Source organism: Amblyomma mixtum, chromosome 1, assembly GCF_055824585.1.
Source record: "Amblyomma mixtum isolate Tamu chromosome 1, ASM5582458v1, whole genome shotgun sequence".
In the NCBI taxonomy this organism is placed as follows: Eukaryota; Metazoa; Arthropoda; class Arachnida; order Ixodida; family Ixodidae; genus Amblyomma; species Amblyomma mixtum.
In genome coordinates this window covers 163405374-163427696 of record NC_143012.1, presented here as the reverse complement: position 1 = coordinate 163427696, position 22323 = coordinate 163405374, and the positions used below count along the sequence as shown (strand labels likewise).

Sequence of the window (22323 nt, the reverse complement as noted above, 5' to 3'; positions counted from 1 at the left end):
GAATGAGAGACATTACTCTGAATTGAATTACGAAAGTCATTTACACCGGTGATACGCTAGCACAGAAGCATCTGTTATGGGAACTAGCCGGTGTTGGGTTCAATCGCCCTCAGCGCATATTTTTGGGGCGAAGGCCTCTTGGGTCGCACTGGTCAGGTGCTGGCACTTCGCGTCAGGCTTTCCTCGCCACGTTCGTTAGTGCAAGGCTCTTCGAGTCGAGGCTGTTGAGGAGGCCGCACCTCCACTCGGCCCTCATGGGAGTGCCCCTGGGGCAATCGTGGACTTTGGCGAAGGCGAGCGAATGCCTCAGCGGGCCGTTGCAGGCGTCTTCGCCGAAGTGCTCACCGCACTGCAGGTAGCACCAAACGAAGAAGAAAAGCCTGTCGTCAGGCATGCCGGGAACGACGTCTTCCGGGGACTCCGATGTGCGGTTTGCCCGCGCCCCAAGGAACGCCGCGAAGGTAGCCTCCACCGACGTGAGCCTGAAGACCAGCTCCCAGTCCAGCTTGCTGAGAGAGGACGCGTTCTTGGGTTTGGCTAGGAAGCACGTGATATCCTCTTGCAGCTTCTCTCCGGCGGGCCCTCTCCACGATCCGCTGGCGAAGAACAGGCCGGCCAGGCTGCTGGCGGCCACGGAGCCCAAGGCGCCGTACTTGGCGCCCAGGGGAGCTCCCGGCTCGTACACGGGAAACGAAAACGCGTAAGGCATGAGCGAGAAGTCCTGTTGCTCTCTGTGCACGTGGGCGAGGAGGGGCGTCTCCTTTGCGGCGGACGGCGACATGGTGACGCCGTACGGCCACGGGCTGACGTACTCGCGCTCGACCTGCGCGCGCCCGTCCGGTAGAAGAGGCCGAGTTCAATGCCACCGAAAGCCGCTATCGCGTTGCTGGGGCTCTGAGTAATACGCCTTGCGCAGCAGTGTCGTGTGAAATACATATAATAAAGAGCGCAGGCTTTTCATAACGCGCAGCAACGAAGCCAATTCCAACGTTAGTGATCTGGCTTAACATAGCGCAAGCTTCGGTTGTTACGGGGGTCCACATGCACTAGAAAACAAGAGCGCGTCAATACGGCATGCTTCAGTTAGTCAGTCCAAGAAATGAACGTTCAACCTTGTAACCGTACATAAGGCTTACACTACGACGCTTAGAAATCTCCGCAGACAGCATATGCTTACTAAGAATGCTACAACTATTATTATTATTATTGTTATAATTAATATTATTGTTATTATTACCGTAGTTGAACCCTTGCTCATAGTTTCCAACGAGGGGACAAGGAGAGGTGTCATGTCTCCGTAGGTGTGGAAGGCGTGCCTCAAGTAATCTTCTCTGGATCTGTCCAAGTAGAGGAACAGGGTGCCCGTTCCGTTGTCGTAAGACGGCACCTGGAGGTCCTGCAGCGCTGGCGACTTTTCGATCTGCTCGCGGAAGGCCCGGCTTACACGCTGCACGACGTCAGCCACGTCTCTGAGTGCATCCCGCGTCGCCACTTCGCCCACGTAATCGGCGTTCAAGGCGAATCCCATGTTCTCCTGGACGATGCGTAGGCAGGTGATCCGCTGAGCCTCTCCGATGTCGTCGGGCGAACCCCGGTCGTAGAAGCGACGCATGGCCTGGCTGTCGGTCAGCAGGGAAAAGAGCTGCACCACGATCCAGCCCAGCGCGAGCGCGAAGCCCTCGGCGCCCAGCCTGGTGGGCAGGTGAAAGATGCGCCGAACAAATTCGGGCCTCCTCACCACCACCCGGATGCTCGGGTCCTCGTCGACCTCGAGTCGGTAGCGCAAAGCGTCCCTCCATAAATCGCGACTGACGTTCGTGTCGGCTTGTTCGACGAGTGACTCCCAGACGTCGCTGCTACGGAGCTCCAGATCCGGCGCACTAAGGTTATCGAAGGGCTCCCGAAGCGCAGCCAGTGTCTCGTTCTCCAGCTGCATCTGCCGCAGGTAGGAAACCTGCGAGGCCTCGTCCGTGGCGTAACGCTGTCGCAGCGCGTCGAACAGCTCCCTGTGACGCTTAACGCGGTCCCGCAGGAGCAGCAGCTCGGCGTACATGCTTGTCGGCTCCACCACGTAGCGTTGATGGCCCGCCAAGTGCATGTCGACGAGGAAGGCCACGCCCCAGTTTTGGCAGAGGTAGAGCAGCGTCGAGAGTGGATTAGAAGCCGGGGCCTGACGGGGCCATTGAAGACCGGAGCTGCGGAGCACGCCTTCGATCTTTCTCCTGCGCACATCGCGATTTCTTTTTGTTTGTTTGTGTTTGTGATGAGTACGACCGTCATGCTGCTTTTTTCTCACCGACAAAGCTAGTAAATTTCCGAGATGTCGAGTACTCGCCACTGTGAGCACCATCAACCGATTATAATAAGGGGTGTTCCGAATCGAGCAAGCGAGTGAATGAGTGGGTACGTACCTCCTTGTACGCCCTGACCACCATGTCGGCGCACGACATGTACGCCATGGCGGCGCGCTGCTTGGGCGACTGGAACTGAGCCGGCACAACGATACGCCGCGCCAGACGCGTGACTCGGGCAGAAAAGGCCGCCAGCAGCCTTTCACGCACGGTGTCGCCGCGCCGGCGTATCCAGCCGCCGCAGACGTGCTGGTAGTAGTCGCGGCATGGTTCTACGCCGGGCAGCAAGCTGAAATTTACCGCTTGGGCGTACAGCTGGCAGGACGCTGCGTATTTAAAGGAAGCATCGCTTAGTTTTCTAGGTGACGTCTCTGCACTCAGCTGAGCGCGCGTGCATCTTCAAACATTGATTCACATATAGAAAGCAACTTGTAGAAGGCTTGAAAAATAAGCACATGTTATCAGCATGAGAGTGAAAAAAGAAAGAGAGGACGTCTCCTGATCAAGTGAGCGAATGCTCAGAAAACAATTATTTCATTCAAGAGATAACCTGTCACATGATAATAACACAGTGAACAAGGGAGGGAAAACCTTAGGACGCTTGCCAACGTTTCCACAACAGGACTTCTCTTCGCCTTGGCGAAGACGAAGACAATTCCTCTTCTCGAAAAATTGACAAGCACCCTGAGGTTTTGCCTCCCTAGTTCATTTTGTTATTTTCCAGAACGACAACCAGAGATCCAAGCTCTCTACCATGGACTCTGTCGTGTATTATGTGCAGCCATGGTGTTAGAATAGATTAGCCTATTCTAACACCACGTGTGCAGCTATGCACTGTGCATTGTAGTTGTGTTCTGGCCCAACAGATGGCGTTACTACCCCCCCCCCCCCCCCCAGCCGGTTTGACGCAGCGCGGGTAGAGGGAGCGAGAGCGAGACACGGAGTGCCGGATTGCTCGCGACACTGCGTCCATGTGAGTGATGTCTTGAATAAACGTGTGCGTTCTTCCAAGTCTAGGTTCTGTAGGCAATGCGACATGGTGGCAGCGGTGGTGCCAACGGAGAGGTGAACCACATCGAAGACGACCAAACGGTGAGCATCCGCACATTAATCAGCCTTCAGCATGCCCGATGAAACGGAAGGAGACTCCACACGAAGGGCAGCCGCAGCGCAGCAGCAAAATGGCGGAAACTTCAATCCTTTCACTGTTGAGCTTCCCGAAAAACTTGATTTCCGAGACCGTTAGCGGATTGGAAACGTTGGAGTGCTGGGTGGGAAAGTTACCGATTCGTGCCTTCGCCACACCGTCGTGACGAGACAACGCAAATATACACATTTTTATACGCTACGGGAAAACAAACTAAAGATATTTTAGCATCACTGAAGTTGATAGGTGATGAAATGGAGAACTACGCTACTGTCAAGCGCAAATTTGAGGAGCATTTCATTCCATGCATGAGCACAATCTACGAGAGGGCTAGATTTAACAGTCGTGTTCAACAACCACAAACTGGCTGAGGCTTGGGAATAAGGCGAACTCAAGGACGAGCTCATTTGTGACTGCTTTGTGGTAGGACTGTTAGACGCCGGGCTCAGCGAGAAAATTCAGCTGAATCCCAAGCTGACTCTGAAGTCAGCGACGAAACTGACGCAGAACTCCAGAGTCGCAAAAAGGCAGTGTCGACCGACCAAACCCCTGAGGAAGAGGAGCTGCGACGCCCCAAAGGACGACCGAACTACAGACCGGCGCTACGGAAAGCTGGTAAGGAAACCAGCCAGAATGCGTGCAAATAGTGCGGCGGGCGCAACAACACTTCAAGAAACAGTTCCCGGTATCAAGGAAAGTGTGCAGCAACAGTGTAAAAACGGGTCACTTTGCAACAGTGTGTATGTCTGCACGCCAACACTCACCGAGACGGCTAGTTCAAGAAGATAGCATTCCAAAATGGGCATTGCAAACACGGAAGTATTCCTTGGGGCGGTTAGCGATACAGGTGGTCAGGAACCTTGGTTCATCACAGCGTTTGTTGACGGATATCCGATTCAGTTCAAGGTTGCCACAAGAGCAGATGCATCCCATCCTCGGAGTATGCAGATAGCCGCATGGAGAAGCTCAGACTGTCAACTAGCCCCCGCTCTTGCATTGTTCTCAGACTGCCTGGCAAGAGACTTTTGGGACCAGGCAAAACGCCAATTATCTCCAAGGGAATGTTTAATTCTACCATTGCCTGGCGAAACAAATCAACTCGCCAAAGGATTTTTCTAGTAGAAGGTCTGCAAATGGCAAATCAACAAAGGGATCGGTACGGGTCACAAAACCACCCTGTGGGTGATATACCGCAGCTACACAAACACTGGCACGAACAAAACCAAAAACAACAAAATGCACACGGGCACCAACACAACATCACGCAAAATGCACACTTAAATACACACAGTGGCATGCCTGCCGTGCGCCGTAACACAGCGTCCAAGTTGGTGCGTTGCACCCAGTTCGCCTGCATGCACGCCGTCGTCCTGCTCACGAATGAGCACACAGACACAGACACTCGCGACTGGAGCGTTCACAGCACTCGCCCAATGCCCACGTGAGCCTCCTTAGTCGCACCGAGCGTCCCTGTGTACATTCGAGCCACCACGTGCTGTCAGTAACACAATTAACGCCTAAACGGTAACTCACTCATTAGGCTGGCGCCACAACGGGGCGCGAACTGAAAAGATGGTGCCCTCCAGGATCAAAAACGTCCCGGGTTTTGATGGGTCCAAACCCCTCACTACACGACGCACCTGAGGGCCCGCTCTCTCTGGCGCGCCGGTACGAACCGCGTGCTGCGTAAGGAACATCTCTCTTGCCGAGTTCAGCTGTAACAGTGCGGCAGGCTTTGCTGAACATAATTTGGCGTACCGCAGCACGGAACGTACTGTTCCACGCGCCGACATTCACTGTGAAGGCTATGCGCCTGTCCCCTGGTACTTTGGAGCGTTTGGAGCTATTTGCACCGTTCCTGCACGGGCAAACATTTAAATCGCCGCTCCCTGCTTGATAGACGCTGGCCGGCTTCGTGGCATCGTCTGCTGCACGAGCTGACTCGCCGTCGCTTGACCCGAGCTTGCCTTGCGGCAAGTCGCCACTCATTTCCGGGTACTCAAATGACCTGGCCAGACACACATCGGGTGCGTTCCACAACTGTGTGGCGCTCTGCCCGGTCGGCCCAGCAAGCCCGCCTCCGTTCCCTGGCTCGCATGGAACGCTCTTTCCATCAATGACGCTACGGGGCCCTTCATGCCCTATGACCGACACAGTGTGCGGTTCCAGCAACGCTAGACTTTCTCCTGTAACTAGGTCCGCGATCTGACATCTGTCGTCGCTGGCCGTTCCCTGCTGAGCTAAATGCTCTTTTCCGCAGCTTGCTTGAGACTGCGTTTTTGGAATTGTGAGACTCACTTCCAACAATCCTGAGCACGCGTCCGCGTCCCTGGTGTCATTTGGGATTGAGCTAACCTGGGCGGCCGTGTCGTCGGCGTGCACGTTCACCGCCTCTGATACCGCGACGCTGCGTTCCGTCAGGCTGCTTTCTTGAACTGCGACTCCAGCTTCGCCGAAATCTGGCTCACCCTTTACCTCTGCCCGGCTGTCCTCTTGACCTGCGCCCGGCAGGCATATGCCGTTGCCTTCCCGCACTGGCGACCTCTCTGCTCGTGACTCGGAGCAGTTCTCCCTGGCTAGTTGGCTAGCTCTCCTAGACTCCTTGATCTTAGAAATCTCGAGCTCTACCTCCTGGCGTCTCGCTTCTAATACCCCCAAGACATACTTAACATCCTGAGGTTTCTCCTCGCACAGCGGCGCCTTTCCTCTATTCACTTTCGCAAGTTCAGCCTGAAAGTACGCTAAGCGCGCCTTTGCTAATTCCACTTGGTACCTCACATCGAGTGAGGGCCGGCATGGATAACTCTCCATACCGCCGTCTGTATCCCTCAACTGTCCTGCCGGCTCGAACACAGGGACGTGAACAATGCGACCAAGGAAACTCACGGTTTCGATGAGTCGATCTGCATTGCCAGCTCCTTGGCGTCGGAGTCCACCTCCACTTTCACCGCACGCTGCGATGAGCTGTCGGACGCCGCTGGTCCTGTGCCCGCTGCTGTCGCCTTGCTGCGACCCGCCGGTGACTGTCGAGTTCTCGACGCGCTGCCTCCTTGACCGGACGCAGTCCCGCGTCGCTGGACACCTGCCGTGGTCCTTGCGTCCTTGCCGCCGTGTCTCCGCAGGTCCGTTCACGAACGCTGACCTGTCGCCTTGTCGTCACCTTTCTCCCTGCCTTGTCTTCTTCCTGCGCCGTCTTCCGATGGCCGCAGGATCCTGTCGACTGCGCCAGTAAATTTCAGGTTCTTCTTCTTCTTTGCACTACAGGTGCACCGCCAGAGACGGTTGGTAACTCGAACTGAAGCTCTTCGCACCAGGGGTGCCACGTCAGAGACGCTCGTGTGATCAGTTGACACGCAGGGATAAAAAAAAGGCAATAACTGAGGTTTATGTACAGATATTTACAGCGTACAGAAGTTTAGACACTCGAGACAAATTAACGGCACAAGGACAAACAACAAAAAGGGCGGAACTGGCTAATCACTAGGGGAGGCCCCTGCTCGGCGTTGCCGAAGATGCGTTGCATCTGACCTTAGCGCAGAACCCCGCTTACGGCTCCGGGGCCCAGTTTTAAAGCCCTAAAGGCCCGGCCCACATTCCGTAGCTTCCAATCATGTTGTGTTGTTAACATGATTGGTTCTTCAAGAGTCTGGCCAGCCCTCCAGCTGCCGTAAAGTAGAGCACTCTCTCCACCACAAAATAAAAACAAACACAAATAGACATCCATGCCAGCACGTGTGCGAACCAGTACCGCGGGTGGGGGGACACCCGTATACCTGCCGGCGCGTTCGCGAGCAGCCGCGTTCCAAGAAAGGAGACGCTTCGCTGTGAGCACCCCCAGCCGCGTTCCGATGACCCCCGCGAACGCTACCGAACCCTTACATGTTGGCTTTGCGTGCACATGCAGTCTTTGTTTTGTTTGCTTTTCGTTTTTTTTCACTTTTATTTTTATTTTTTTGTTGCCATTCCTTTTCTTTCCTCTAGCTGTTATATTTTCATGTTTTAATTGTTTTTTTATGAATTTCGCTCGTTATATTCCTTTGTTTGTTTGTTTTTTTACCTGCCTTTTGTTATTTACTTGATCCTATTTTCTATTTCCCTTTTTTCATGTACCCCTTCTGCTTTCTTAAGCCCAGTATCTCCTGTTTGTTCGTTTTTTTTTCTCCTCGCTTTCTTTTCCTGTCTCTTCTTCCTTCTTACAGATCCCCGCACCTTCCCTCCTCCTGGCCGCCTGCGAGCCTGTCAGAAGAAACTAGGCACGCTGGACCCATCATTGTTTCATGTTCATTTCGTCCTTCGTAATCCTTCAGGGGCGCCTTGTCTTAAAAACCATTTTTCCCCGACCATCATTTGTGCCTTTTTTTTTTCCTCTCTTGTAATTGTTTTTCTTAAATTTTCTTTTGGGCGTTGGCCCCTTTTCTTTTATGTTTAATTGGATCGCCTGCGATAACCTCTTGTTGGGTGCGGGCTTCCTCTCCAATTTTTTATTTTATTTTATTTCATTTCTTGAGAGTTTACAATAAAAGGGTCTTATATGCCATGGCACTGGGCTGCTGATTTGCCTCGTCCATTTCGGGGTATTAAATGCCCGCTGATGGCCGTGTTTGCATCTCGTCCTGGTCGAAGTCGGTGATCGCGCTGTGCGGCAGCCTCAGAAAGGCCGCCATTTAACGGACGTTGGCGGGAAACGAGCGTTTGGATTGAGTACCGAAGTCAGGTTACGAGCGTTCGATTGTAGTGTAGGAACGATTACTGGTGCCGAGGTGTTGCATGTGTTGAATTGTCGGTAAAGTTATCGCAGTATTCACTACATGATCCTCTTTCGTTAAATACTTTTTCCCAGATGGCTCATCTTACGCACATCCGCTGGAAATCGTCGAAATGGTGGATAACGTTAAGGAGTGGCCAGAAATTCGCACTGCCCATATTGGTTTTTGGAACTTACAAGCCGAGTTCGTGTTTGCGGACCAGCCCACAAATCGTTAAGTACAGATGCGGCGCAAGGGTTCATACAAATGAAAACCAGGTCATATTTAACGCACAAGGGAGGTAAATTTATAATCGGTGCTACAGCATGGTCTCATTGAATTCACGGTAACGAAAACAACTTGTTAAACAATGAGTGACGCGATAACAGTAAAAAAAAAAATCTTGTCCTGTGCTTCTATCTCGGGTTCAACATCGGTACCGGACTTTCTTCTGTGCACCTACCATCCACGAAATGGATTGAACATATCCGAGAGTTCGTAATTGTGCGAAGACATTCTTCTGTACGCAAGAAGTGTACTGGAAATTTATTTCCAGGTCGGCGGGAAAGCGGTAGAGCAGAAACAAGTCGTAACCGCATTAGGACTGTCTTTGCGAACTTCCCGAACGCGCTCTCACTGATCCGCTTCCGATTTCCTTGATTATTTGTGCAGTCTACGATCACGCAGTGCTGTTCCGACGAGCTTAAAACGTGAACGGCATAAAGAGATACAAATATTTAAAACGTCAAGTCTGACGAAAAAGGCTGCTCTGCGATGTACTAAAAGCGCACGACTGCAGAGCAGACTCGAGACTGGCAACAATGGACCGGCGGAAACGGAAATGGCTGTTGGCGCCCAAAACATGGGGTTCGAGATTATTTTACTCCTCCACAGCTTGCCTTCAGTAAAATGGTGCATAGTTTACGCATGCTCATACTGCTCAGAGCTCATCTCAAGTCTTCATCACTAATGTTAATCACAACACTGCATTGAACACCGGGACTCAGAAAAAGTGAAGACAGCAGAAGCACTTACTTCACATCCCGTCTACGCCTTTCCTTTCTCTGCTTAGTTTACCGGGTTCTTTTTCCATCGCAAATCTGTACGAAGTGACCGAGCTTTCGCCATTGAAGCTCGGCACTCCCAGTGTCACGCTGCATTTATGGTGCGAACTACTACTGCTATAGCTAAGCGGCGCAGAAGGGAACAAGCCTGCAAAACGGGCTCATCAGGCTACAGCACAGGCAGGCAAAGCGGCCCTCACCAGACCCGCAGGACTTGACGGGCTCCACCACGGGCCTGGTGTAGCGCACGATGGTGGCGATGAGCAGCAGACAGCCGAGCAGGGTGACGGCGCAGATGACGGGGCCGGCCACGGTGTTGCCCTCCTGACGCCATTTGCGGCGCATCTCGCGGAAGCCCGCCCTGGCGCGTAACAGGCGACTCCATCTGGTTTTCGTGGGGGGACGCTGCACAGGGAACGCAGCTAAGCTCCACAGAGAAACAGGGCACAGCGCAGAGGCAGTACCAGAGCCCGGCAGTACCAAGTGTTCGTGCGGCAGAAGCCTGGACGCTCGCATTAGAAGCATATGTTTAGACTGCTTTGTGCACTGTGGGATTAACGAACCGCATCTGACGACTGCCTGGACTTTCGTCTTATTGGCATTTACGACGAGCAGGAATGACGGGTAGCATGCATAATTTCGACTGTATCTTATGCTGGACATTGCGTGTGCAGCTAATTGTATAATGACGCTATCCTCGAGCACTTTCACTCTCCCTGCATCTATCTTCCTCGCTTCTTTTCTCCAGAGCGTAGTAGTAGACTAAAGAAAAGTTGCTCCGACTGACGTCAGCGTCCTTCCTCATGTTCAAGTGTTCTGTTTGCCTCCTTAGCTGCGCTGCCTTTGGCGATATACTCTCGCTGAACACGCTCGGAGGCGTGTTCCCGCCATTATGCGGTCTAATTTGACGGCTGATCGATTGCAAACACAAAGCACAGTAGCCTGGGACGGAAAGACGACGTTGGCGCTCTGTGCCTAGACCGAGCTGCTCGAAATATGCGCGGCGCTGCGATACAAAAACCCAGCCACTACTTCGCGCGAGATCAGAAAAAAACATCAGGCGTTCGACTTCAGTTTTACACGCAAGCAGCATTGTGGCGGTATAATGCTGTAAGATGCTTCTAGCCTGCATGCGAAATACAGCACGGCAGTGCTCATTATGCCTTCGATGCCTTCATTTTGAAGCGTTGCAGTTTTTATCGTGTCTCGGGGCTCTCGCTCGCAGCCAGCAAAATAGCTTCCTAAATGCGTTTTTATGACATGGGGTTAAGAATGACTCATCGCTCTCCACCCAGATGTTACGACTTGCGGTGGACTGCAGAAACACAGACGGTTCAGAACAGCAGCCTAGTGCAGAGAAGTTCATGTTCAGGTAACAGACAAAGGAAGAAGGCACTACTGCTCGGAAGAAAAAATTGGCTGTGGCTTAGCTTGGTTAAGCCCGGAAATTGCGAAAGCAATGGGCACGTCGCAGTCGTTTCGTCAAGTTCCAACGTTCATCACTGCTGAGACGACACCTGGCTTCTGCACCACTGTCCATGGCATTGAGCGAATGAGTAACATCCGTCCCATCTTCCACTGTTTCCAGTGGAGAGGTTGCACGTCCACGCAAAGCTGCATACTGAGCACGCCTCTTAGAAAGTCTTCTCTCGCGCTGTTCCTCCGTCTCTGTAGCTCGCTGCTGTCTCTTACGCTCATTGCGACGAGCTTCCCTAGCGGTAGGTGGCATCGTCGAAGCAGATGTTAAGCCGCCGGTGGTGGCACCGCCACTACTCGCAGACGGCGCGAGATGGTCGCCCAGCTCTTCGGCGTGACGTCACACAGAGGTCATGCGAAAGGTCAATGGTGGCACCGCCACGGCACGACAAAGGCTTGAAAGTGCAAGTAGTATTGCTTTCGCAATAATAATCGGAGCTGTTTGTTATGCCTGTTAAGCACACGCCACAAATATCGCGCTTGTTTCTAATCCTACGAAGAAAACTAAAGACAGAAACACTTACAGCTCGTCGAATCTCTTGCAGGGCCCGGGGAGATTCAGGCATCGGATCGATAGCTTTCTCGGGGTACAGGATGCCCAAAAGGCCACTGAAGACGATGCAAAGCTATAGTCGCTATTCTTCTTACTTTCTCCGAACGAGAAAGCTGTTATTGTCTTGAACCTAAATGGTGCTCATGCACATTGGGGCAGCGGCCAGCAATGAACTGGAGCAGGACCAAGACTTCTTCTTCTTCTTCTTTGTTCTATGAGCTTGCATTGTTCGCATCCAAAGCGGCAGGGGCCTGTTACCTGCCAAGGCCTGCTCACGCATGGGCATGCATTACCGAATACGGGAACCTCGACGAGAAATATAACGTTTAGCTATTAATTACGCATCAAAACTATTTTTCTCTTTGGCGATAGGTAAAAGCCAGTTATTAGTGCCTAGCGGAAGTGGTCATCTCCGTATGCTTCGTGTGGCGTTAACACCTGCCGTATTCTTTAGCACTGCTCACTGCTACGCTATTGTGTATCATGCTGCGCTGTTACTGTATATGTACTCAAAGTTACGGGAGAAATTGCTGGTTTATTTCATTGCAATGCATGAGTGGAGAAGTATTCAAATTGTCCACCCTGCTGCGTATCATGTTCCTCTTCTTTTTCTATCATCGCATGCGTGGTCTCAACCACTCTAATTCATGGCCTCTGAGACAAAAGACAGCTTTCTAACACCTTCTAAGTTGCTTGATTCCGTGGCATGTGCCTCAAAATATCTCTGGTTATTCTTCAATTTCCCGACGACCTCAGTGCCTTAAAATATAGGCGCGCGAAAGCAAGTGAGGAAGAAACTGCCGAAGTTTCAGCCCGAGGACATCATCATCATCATCATCTTCATAAGCGTTCCTGCGTTGTCTAATCATTAGGTGCACATACTTGTTTGCCGCAGATAAATTCGTCTGCGTGTCAATTGTGCTTGATACACCCAATCTGCTACAAAAAATAGGACGGGACACTTAAGCTCTGCCGAAAGGGTATGACGCGATAGCGTTAATAGAAATTGTTCGTTCTCGGAATTGGTCGTTGTGGACTTTACCTTCGTAGATCCCTGGGAGTCGACATACCACTCCTTACGCAGTGGTGCACTGGTGCAGCGACGCGGAAGAGCCCTGGCGTGTGCTTCCACCAGTAGGGCTTGTTCGACCCAGGTCTGTCTCCGCGTGCAACTTCTCGCGAGCGATCATTTAACAGCCACCTGTCACGGTGGTCAGTCTACTCACAATCCAGTGGGTAGGTTGTGATGACGCCACAAGGTCACGTGACAAAGGGTGGCCCACCTAGGTTGCGCTTCTCCGCGGATTTTTCGCTTACAGCGCCGAGGACGACGATGACGCCGGGATTTCTGCAGAACTGTAGCCTTGACGCCGTCGCGTTGAAATTCGTCCCTCTAAAGCAGCCTCCGTTACTTCTTTACCATCAAATGGCACCTCGGAAGAGGGCATCTAGTTCAAGTGGCCAAGTTCATAAGCTGAACCTGGCGCCTTCCACTGAACGCTCACCATAAGCGAACAGCCAAGGTGACCGGGGCTACCTACGATTTTAGCGCAATAACGTTAACTGCCTTGTTAAGCAGAAAATCCGACGTCAGCGTTGTGAGCGAAAAATCACAAGCATGGTTCTGGCAGGTGGTTCCCAGAGGGAAACTTAGGAGGCAGGTGGGCCACCTTGGTCACGCGACCTTGCGGCGTCCTCATAACCTGCCCATCGGATAGTGAGGAAGCTACCCACCGTGGCAGGTGGCAGATAAATTAATTATTGGTCGCTCGGGAATAGCAACCTGGGTCGAAAAATTCCCATCGCCGGGAGCACATGCCACCGCAGGGCAGTGCCACATCGCTTAACTGCTGCACCGCTTCTCCTGGAGGGCTGCGAACACTCCAAGGGACAACGGAGTAATTACTCATTGGCATCCGCCCAAGCGCACCCATATGGCTGCAATCGAAAGCTATACAGCTTTATCGACACTTCGTTGTTAAAGACAAATTCGCCCTGCTCCAGGGTTTGAACCCGGGACCACCGCTTCACCGGAGCAGTCGCTCTACCACCTGAGCTAACCAGGAGCCAAGGTTATGGTAGGGCGAGAGCGAATTGGTCAATATAACTCGAAGTCCCATACTGGGAACAAATCATCTCCACCTTGGGGGATTCCCCTAAACATATGACCAACTCCGACGGATCTATGAACGTAAGTAGAGAATGACGTTCTGCATATATTGCAATTAACCCATTACGCTATCACGTCATTGCCTTAATAAGGACGAGCTTAAGTGTCTCCTTCAATGTTTTGTGCATACCCAGAAATTCTGATAATGCGCATTTCTTAGAAGGATAAGATGTCCATGAACGCATTTTTTTCGCCTGTACTCTGATTGCACCATAGCAATCAATGTATCCTCAGATCTGCCCTCGGGACGCCGAAGTGTTCTGCTATTTATTGTCAGAAATCCACCCCACTGGTCTTCTATGGCAGTCTTAATTACTGAGTGCACGTACAAACGTTAAAATCAAGATTTTGCTACGCATCGGAATGTTAGGCCTATCCCATCATATATTCGTAAAAGTATCTTACAGTAATTCGCAGTTGCCTCGCAAATAAAAGCGTTACCTAAGCAACCTGCAGACTTGGTTTGGTTTGGTTGGTTTATTGGGGTTTAATTACGTCCCAAAGCGACTGAGGCTATGAGAGACGCCGTAGTGAAGGGCTCCAGAAATTTCGACCACCTGGGGTTCTTTAACGTGCTCTGACATCGCACAACACACGGGCGTCTAGAGTTTCGCCTTCAAGAAATTCAGCCGCCGCCAACCTGCAGACTTGGTTTAGTTAAAAAAAGAAATATTTACCAAGCCTATAAAGAGTCAGGACTTCTGTCTGGACTAGCTGGTGCATCGCTAATTGACAAAACAACATAGTGCGAGAGAACGTGAATAAGAGAGAACACACAAGACACCACGGTAAACACCGCTCACACTAGACCACTTGGTGCGGCCGGCCAAATGATAGCCCGAAGGGCGCATTGGAAACTATCGAAAAAAGATGCGACAGCTATTAACGAATGAAAGGAAACAAAATATCGTTACCTGTGCGGAACAATGTTCTTCTTTCTTGTTCATTCATTTATAGCTGCCTAATATATTTTCCAACGTTGCCAACGCGTTCTTCGTGTTATCGTTTGGCTGGCCGTAGCTTGTGCTTCAATACGCGTGTTATTTATCATGCTGGTTTTATGAAAACTAAAACGTATTTTCCGTCAATAGTGAAGAGGTTGCACGGCACAAAGGCATATACCGTTAGATGTTGGCATTTACTTCTTGCTCATGAACGCAAGGATACGCTAATGGATCGCTACCGAGAGGAGTAAATAAAAAAACCCGGCGGTGTTCCGCTGTAGCAGTCATTGCAAACATTTCGGCGTTCTGGCGTTCGCCGCGTCAAAAGAAAGATGCCCTTCTCAGTAGTATTAGCAGTAGCGATAGCCTTGATTGAGCACTTTACGACTTTGCGTGAAAAAAATCATTTCGCGGTTCAGTTCTGCTTCCAGCGACAGGATTGGAAATCACCCTGCTGCGCTTCTTGCGGCACAGCGTGCTCTTCCGTATGAACGTACTTATCATTTCAGGCATAGCTAAAAATGGTTACTGCACTTCCATGTTTTTTTTCCCATTACGCCCGACAAAAAGTTGCAGAATCATTCCTTGGTGGCCGCAGTTACCAACACTACCCACTCAACCCTCCAAACCACAAATCCGGCCATAATAACTGTAGTGAGCAGTTATGTCCAGATGTTCAGAACAACCAACATTTTTGTACTCACATTTCTTTACTATCAATCAGAAATTTCAGTGGTAATGGTCGCGAAAAATTGCGGCGACGAGGCAGCCTTTTAAAAGAGTTGACGTAATCAGAGCTGCTGTATTCACGCATAAAGTCTTCACGCGCAGTACGATAACTATGCCGCCCTTTGGTAGCTGGAACAGGCGCGCTTTTGCTGCGATTGTGGGTTTGGCTGTGTCGATGAGTGTGACGTCAGTAAAACTGAGCAGATCTGTAGACAGAAAAGAGCTCCCCAATGTTGCTGGTGTGTCTCGTCCACAACGTTACGTACTTTTTCATAATGTTGACGCCACATACACCAGAATACTTTTTAGAAAGTGCTGAAAATTTTAGAGGAAAACAATGAAGTACGGCTCAAGATCGAAAAAAGACGGTTTTAGAGCCTTGCAGCATTGTGGACGTTATCCTTGTGGAAAAAAAAAATCTGTATGACGCAATAGCCCCGAACAAGCTTTATCACCATTATACATAAGTCATACAAATGTTATACAACTTCATTCAACGTCATTCCATACGTATGATGTTTAATCAGATATGATATTTGTATGGCGAAACCTGCCTGGCGTTATTGCATCATAGAACGTTTTTATTTTCACTGGGGATATCTCCATACAACTACACGTGTAGTGCACTGAGTGCTCGAATTTCCCCGAATCTTTTCTAGGTACTGCGGAAATAAATGAACTCCGGGTCAGAGCTAAACTTCACCCCTTGAAATCCAACGTTACGTCCTCATAACTCTTACATTCCCTGCTTATCTACGGAAATGGACAGTGTTCCATTGCAGCTTTCACATCATCATGGAAGTTTACTCTCTAATTTCAATGCGTTTTCACCTACGTCAGAAGTTTTGTAGCTTGCAGCCTTGATTCACAACATTCACTACGTAAGATCGGGCGTAGGGACCTTATATGAACATTATTCTGTCCGCAGTAGCACTTTCAACAGGACACGTTTCTGTGAACTCCGGTAGCATTGCTTGTTGTGGTTGCCGACATGTCAGCATACTAAAGGAACACATAGCAATCGCTCTCATTTTGTTTCCTAGTTTGCTTACTAACAAAGCACGGATGCAGTTCAGCGTCGATTGCGTCACTTGTTCATGGAAGCAGTAATGAGCATCTTGCCTTCAGACGTGCAACAGTAACACACTGCGTCTCTGAACTCGGGTTTTTATGTTTAGCGCTGGTTATAAATAGTAGCATGAGTCACATCACACACATACGGCAGACACGCGGACCATCAGAAGTAGTGACTCATTGCAACATTCTTCTTTGCTGTCGGCAGAGGGGCACAGCCAACAATGCGTGTTCGTTGCTACTGGTCGAAGCAGGTTGTCCTCAGAAGGTTTGCTACGTTCCTTTCTTCCCTTAGTAAAAGGACACACGAGAAGATGTCACTGATGAACCGCACTCGGCGTGGACACGCACTTCATTGGCTTCGTCCTACTTCTTCCTCTGCGGGCCCGTCAAGTGGACAGAAATCTGCGAGACGAGATGGCGGTCGACCGCTTCTCGTTCGTCCTCGGCGGCCAGGTCGAGCACGGGGCCGGGGGCCATGGGCAGCACCTTGAGCATGCAGCAGGAGCGCACGTCGGCCAGGAGGGCCTCGTAGGCGTCGATGTCTCGGAGGAGCTCCCTCGCGGCGGCCACCGTCGGCTCGTCGGGGTCCTTGCAGACGCGCAGCGCGAGCGCCGCAAACAGGCCCACCATGAGCAGCAGGCCCAGGCTGACCAGGGCGTCCAGTGTCGACACCGCGCCATGCGTGCCCCACTTCTTTCTCGTGGCGGCGGCACGCGCAAGCGGCAGAAAAACTGCGTCAGCTTTACCTTTGTTGTTAGATCCTTGTATATGTGGTTTTGGTTTCAATTTAGTGCATTGTCTTCTCTTGTTTTCTCTTTGTGTACTTTATAATTGCCTACTTTCTGTCACATGACCCGTGCATATAAATCGTGGGTCGTTGTCAACTAAAAGGAGTTTCGTTTACCACTCGACCAGTGACACTCGCCTCCGTTCATTCATGGCCCTCGCCTCCACAACAACGGCGCCTTCGCCTCAAGGTAGAGCAAGAGATGCGGGACGTTTTCCTGCCCCGTGACAACTGAGCACTTCTAAGGAGGCATCCTAAGAAGTAAAAACGGAAAGAAACTTTGAGCAAAATAGCAGTCGTACGTCTAATTCTTTACTTCTGCTACACACCAACATGGACATCGACAGCGGCTGCATCGAAACTAACCATGTCTTGAGATCACTCGGACTAACCGAACATTTTCTGGCGTGCGATCTTCTGTCCTGCGCGTGCAGGAAGGGGGAGAATACGTATGAGAACGGGTAAGGGTAGAATTAAAAGCCGCCACTCCCCGTTGCTTCCGTGGTGCAATGGATTAATAGTTCCATTCGATTCGCCTGCACTACATGAACTGCTTCTCGTGGTGCTGCACTTCGTCATTTGTTTCAGCGGTGCAACATGGTGCCGTCTCCACGACGCCATTCATTTAAAAAAGTGCAGACGTTGTGCAGGTCTAACTCAGGAAAACTGCACCTCCTCAATGGTCGGTGCCGAAACGGTGCAGCTGCAGCCGTCATGGAAGCAGACGACGGCTTGCGCGACGTTGGCTTGTGCTTTGCGATTAACGGCGGAAATACTCAAATTAGTCCACTCGACGATGAGAACGCTGCCCCACACCGGCCCGACTCTGATGGAAAGTGAGTGGCCACCCGAGAAGGCGGCGACGGAGGTGGGGACGGCGACCCTCGCTGACACGTACCTTCCGTCTCTCGACCACCGTGCTCTCGACGCACCCGTCACCGGCGTCTTTTCTTTTCTTTGGACGAATAAAGTTATAACAGTACTTGAAGCCGGTTATGTTAATTAAAAAGTACACATGTGCGTGCAGTTTTATGCATGTTGTTGCAACAACCGCCTAACATGCAAGACGGCGTGTGCACACCACAGTCGTGTTCAGTAAAAGAACACACGTGCGTTTCGCTTAGCTGCCGCGAGGTTGCATCGAGGCTGATGCATGGCAACACCTCACTGCGATGTTCTGTCTGAAAATTATTCACACGGTTCGGGATGTTGGCAGCCGTTTATATATGGGCGCCTCGCTGCGGGCTGCAATTTGGTGGCGACGCCAAGGCTAAGCAGATGACCAGGCCTGCACTCGACCTTTTGTTTTGGAAGCAGCCAGTGCCAAGCTGCACTTGAACTGCAGGAACTGGCTCTGCACTCTTGCGGCACCACCACGGCACCGCCGCGGAACTTTACAGAACTGGTGCAGGGAGTGCAGGCGAATCGAACGGACCTAATGTTGTGTTTGAACGCCCAAGACAGCGGCTCGAATCCGCTTTTGGCAGTAATTTTTTCGTGGCCTTTTTTAACGCATTATGAACAGCAGCGAAGTTATTTATCATTTACCTCCGGGACTTTGTTCTTCTATATGTTGAAATTCTGAGATGCTTTAGCTGATATCACCAGTTAAGCCTCTCACTCGAAATATATTTATCGCTCTTTTTTCCACCCATTTAACGAGAATTGTATGCACTCAAATTATCTACCATTCGGTCAAATATATAGGTGCTCCCCTCAAGGTGAAATAAATTTGTAATAAGAGAGCAAATTACTCAGTGGCATCCACCCAAGCGCAGCCATACGGCTACAAAAGAAAGCTGTACAGATTCCACAAAAACTTCGTACTTAAGGAAAATTGCGTCCTGGTCCGGGGCGCTTGGGTGGATGCCAGTGAGCATATAGCTCCCTTATTACATCTACCATTCCCTCGGGATGTGCGTTACCTTTTTTTTTTGCGGTGGGGGGGGGGGGGTTGCATTCTGAGATGTTTTTGAGAATTTATAAAGCTTCGATACGAGCCGGGAGGCAAACTCAAATTGGTGCCCTGTGGTGTTGCTTATGCGCAGAAGACAAGATCGCCCGTCGGAGAAAGTCAGCTGCTCACAATGGGTAGCCCGCGATGAGTAGAGCGCTGCCGGGACTGCCTACGCGGAAATACACTGGACCTGAAGCGACATGGAATATACTGAACCGAACTAAACAGCAGAGTAAACCTCCTGTTCATCTAGGAATGCCGTAATCTCTGTATTGGGCTGCATTTGACACTATTGCCAAAAAATATGTTCAGCTGGAGATTAATCACCTCTCCTTTAGCTGCTCCTGGACGACGAGGACAAACAACATTCCGTCAAAACGGGAGTAATGTGTTCCAGCCCAGGGGTAAGAGGGCTGCAGGAGCAAGGAGGGTATTTACATCCTTCAAGATTGGCTACAAGGTGCTGAAAGAGTTCTCTTGGCGTTGCTTCGTTAAGCCTTCGCTTCCTAGGAATCTTAGGGAGAGTGGCCCACATTTATTAAGAAAGCCCCATGACGCTTGGTGAAGTAAGCGGCGGTGAGCTGAACGACGCGTCAGCTGTGCGAGGAAGCCATGGACGTTCACTCGAAGCCTCTCACTTCATCGTCTTCTACACGCTGGCACGTGAGGTGGCGCTACAAATTCATGTTGTCCTCAACTTGTTTTTATAGGTATTGGCGCACCGCCGAGCAACGGCGTTCCTGTGCTACGCCGCCGGCCGCCATGCCTGGAGCGAACGTAGCAGATGAACTCTTGTTCCACAAGCATGCTTTCTTCGCGTGTCGCATTCAGATTGCGTTTGGAATCCGCATGCAGCCGACTTTCGGGCGGTAGTCAACGGGTGCTAGAGGAACAGAAAACTACATCTTAAAACCACTCGGATGGGCAGCTGCGCTGTTTGAGAAACCGAAGGTTGGTTGCGGGTTGCGTTCCTCTCAATGAACTCCTAAATCGTGTATAAATGACATGTTTTTGGAATATATCAACATCAGGTTGAGGTATATAGGAAAGGCGTCCAAGCAATGCACCGTTAGCAATCAGCAGACTCAACAAAAAAAAAAACTGAATACTGTGGCTGACGCAGTACTGAAAACTGTTAAACTTTGCTCCTGACTAGTTAAGCACACGAGAGAACCTTTGCTAACACTGACGGCAACCTTATGTTGCTGTGGGCAACAAAGCGGGCGCTTATAGCCACCCGATCCCACCTCCAAGAGTACATGGTACCAAGAACTTAGCAGAGGCTATCAAACACCTATCAACCATCCTCCTACGAGTAGCAAAGGCTTCAAAATTTTGCATTTGGTAAACACTACCGTAGGCTGTTTAAATAATTATAGAAACAAAATGCAAATTCTCACATTTATTTATTGCACACATGCCCTCGGCACAGAAGACGTCGGTATCTGAGTCTCCTTATGCTAACAATGATGACAAAGTGTTTTTCATGTGAAAGATGCAAAAATTTATGACGGTATACAATGTCAAAAAAGAACATTGCCCTGGGCACAGAAGCCCTCACTGCCTCAGTTCCCTGTTGCTAACAGTGATAACAAGGTGTTTTTGCAGTGCAAGACGCTCAGTTCAAATGTTTCGGTGCTGTAGCCTAGAGAAAAGAAGAGTTGGTTACACAAAGAAAGTGTCTAGTGATTTTAAATGTTCTGTCCAAAAGCCCTCACGCACCTTTAAGAGGAAATGTTACTGACATTACGCAATATAACAGGCGTAGTTGACTTTGAATATAAAATATCTGATTTGAACCGTGACCCACTGCAAACACGCAGTGAAGTGTTTTGCCTGAGGCCACATTAGTTATCGAAAGCGCTACCGTTCTGTGCACGCGCGAAGCCCTTATATCTACAGGTAAAAACAGAGATGATTATTGAAAAAGGTTGCCTCGAAGTTTAACAGCGGTAAGGAGGTAGGACAGGGCTAGATGTTACCCAATGTACGGGCCTAGCACGCTATAGGCGCCACAGTAAGTTCGTTGTCTCCTTCGCTGTTCCCACTGCTGCAGTAATCGACGCATGGAAAGCACCAAGGAGACATCCCCATCAGCCTGACTACTCCCACACCATATCTCTTCAGTTAACCCTCTACTAAGTCAGCTGCTGCCATCCTATCCCCGCTAACTTCCCAGCCACCCACCTAACGTTCTGCCGCCCCCTGCTACGCTTACATTTTCTTGGTGTTCAGGGACCATCTGTTATCGTGCCTTCGCATTCTGTCGCCATGGACACGGAGGATGAAGAGGTTGGCCTGTATCAAAACGGTACCGCTTTATATTCACAGCGGCCTGTCACCGAAAACGGAGCGGTTAGAGGCTGAAAAAAAAAAGTTTTCGCAGTCACCGGACGATTCCTCAAGTAAGAGGCTTGCGTCGACACACATCTCCGCGAGTACAATCCAGAGGCTACGCCACTACGCCATTCACTTTAAAATAGTGGAAAACCGTTCTTTTCTGTAAACAGCCAGGACAGCAGCTTGGGCATGTTGGTTATTCATTCTTGATGGAACAGCGCAAAACATCGGGACAAGAGACAAGCGCTGACTTACAACTGGTTTTTATTTCGAAGAAACATTGCTTCTTATACCTTCTACACCCTCTCAAAAAGCACATGCGTCGCAACCATATCGTTCAAGCGTCCACAAAAAAGCATGGACGCTTGAACGATATGGTTGCGACGCATGTGCTTTTTGAGAGGGTGAAGAAGGCATAAGAAGCAATGTTTCTTCGAAATAAAAACCAGTTGTAAGTCAGCGCTTGTCTCTTGTCCCGATGTTTTGCGCTGTTCCATCAAGAATTTTCTGTAAAGTCTTGAAGCTACTGGTGGGCAAACTTTACAATTCAATTTTCATGACAGTAAAAGAGCTTTTCGATGCAGGACAAACGTCAAGATAGGAAGAAAAAGCCAGGAAATAAATTTTTAGACAACAGATAGATTTCGCCTAGATGTGTCCCGTTACGATTCGCTGTCGACTGAAACGCTAATATTAAGACTTACGGCTGTAGCATGTTGCCGCGAAATACTGTAGCGTTTGTTTGCTCATTCTCCACAGCTGCCGCCTCGTCGCTTCCATTGTGATGGAAGAAGCGACCAGATTTATCTTGATTGATCGCATCCAGGCGGAGCCGATTCTACATTGTTCCAGAATGGTCTAGTAACTTTGCACGCTTTATCTCGATATTTAGCTACCAGCCCTAAATTCGGCACGGCCGAGAGCGGCGGGCTTCTGCTCGACGACCGCCGATCACGCCGGTTGCTACGCCGCCGCCGAGCCAT

At 50.4% G+C, this 22323-nt stretch overlaps 1 protein-coding gene across 1 annotated transcript; it reads right to left on the bottom strand.

Annotated features, from left to right (window-relative positions):
- Nucleotides 1-172: 172 nt before the first annotated feature.
- On the bottom strand, nt 173-9652 carry LOC149369615 (uncharacterized). Its single transcript, XM_089576015.1, has 5 exons — nt 9508-9652; nt 2412-2677; nt 1221-2215; nt 1137-1188; nt 173-823 (listed from the first exon to the last, which is right to left on the bottom strand). Exons 1-5 carry the CDS (start codon nt 9650-9652, stop codon nt 173-175), a joined length of 2109 nt encoding a protein of 702 aa, XP_089432141.1.
- Nucleotides 9653-22323: the final 12671 nt, after the last annotated feature.

Excerpts from the sequence above, each read along its gene's own strand:
- LOC149369615 (XM_089576015.1), bottom strand. The coding sequence starts at position 9,652 with ATGCGCCGCAAATGGCGTCAGGAGGGCAACACCGTGGCCGGCCCCGTC. Across the intron at positions 1,189-1,220 it reads ACGGTAATAATAACAATAAT|TAGCATTCTTAGTAAGCATA; the intron begins ATTAATTATAAC and ends TAATAATAGTTG. Across the intron at positions 824-1,136 it reads AGATTTCTAAGCGTCGTAGT|GTCGAGCGCGAGTACGTCAG; the intron begins GTAAGCCTTATG and ends GGGCGCGCGCAG.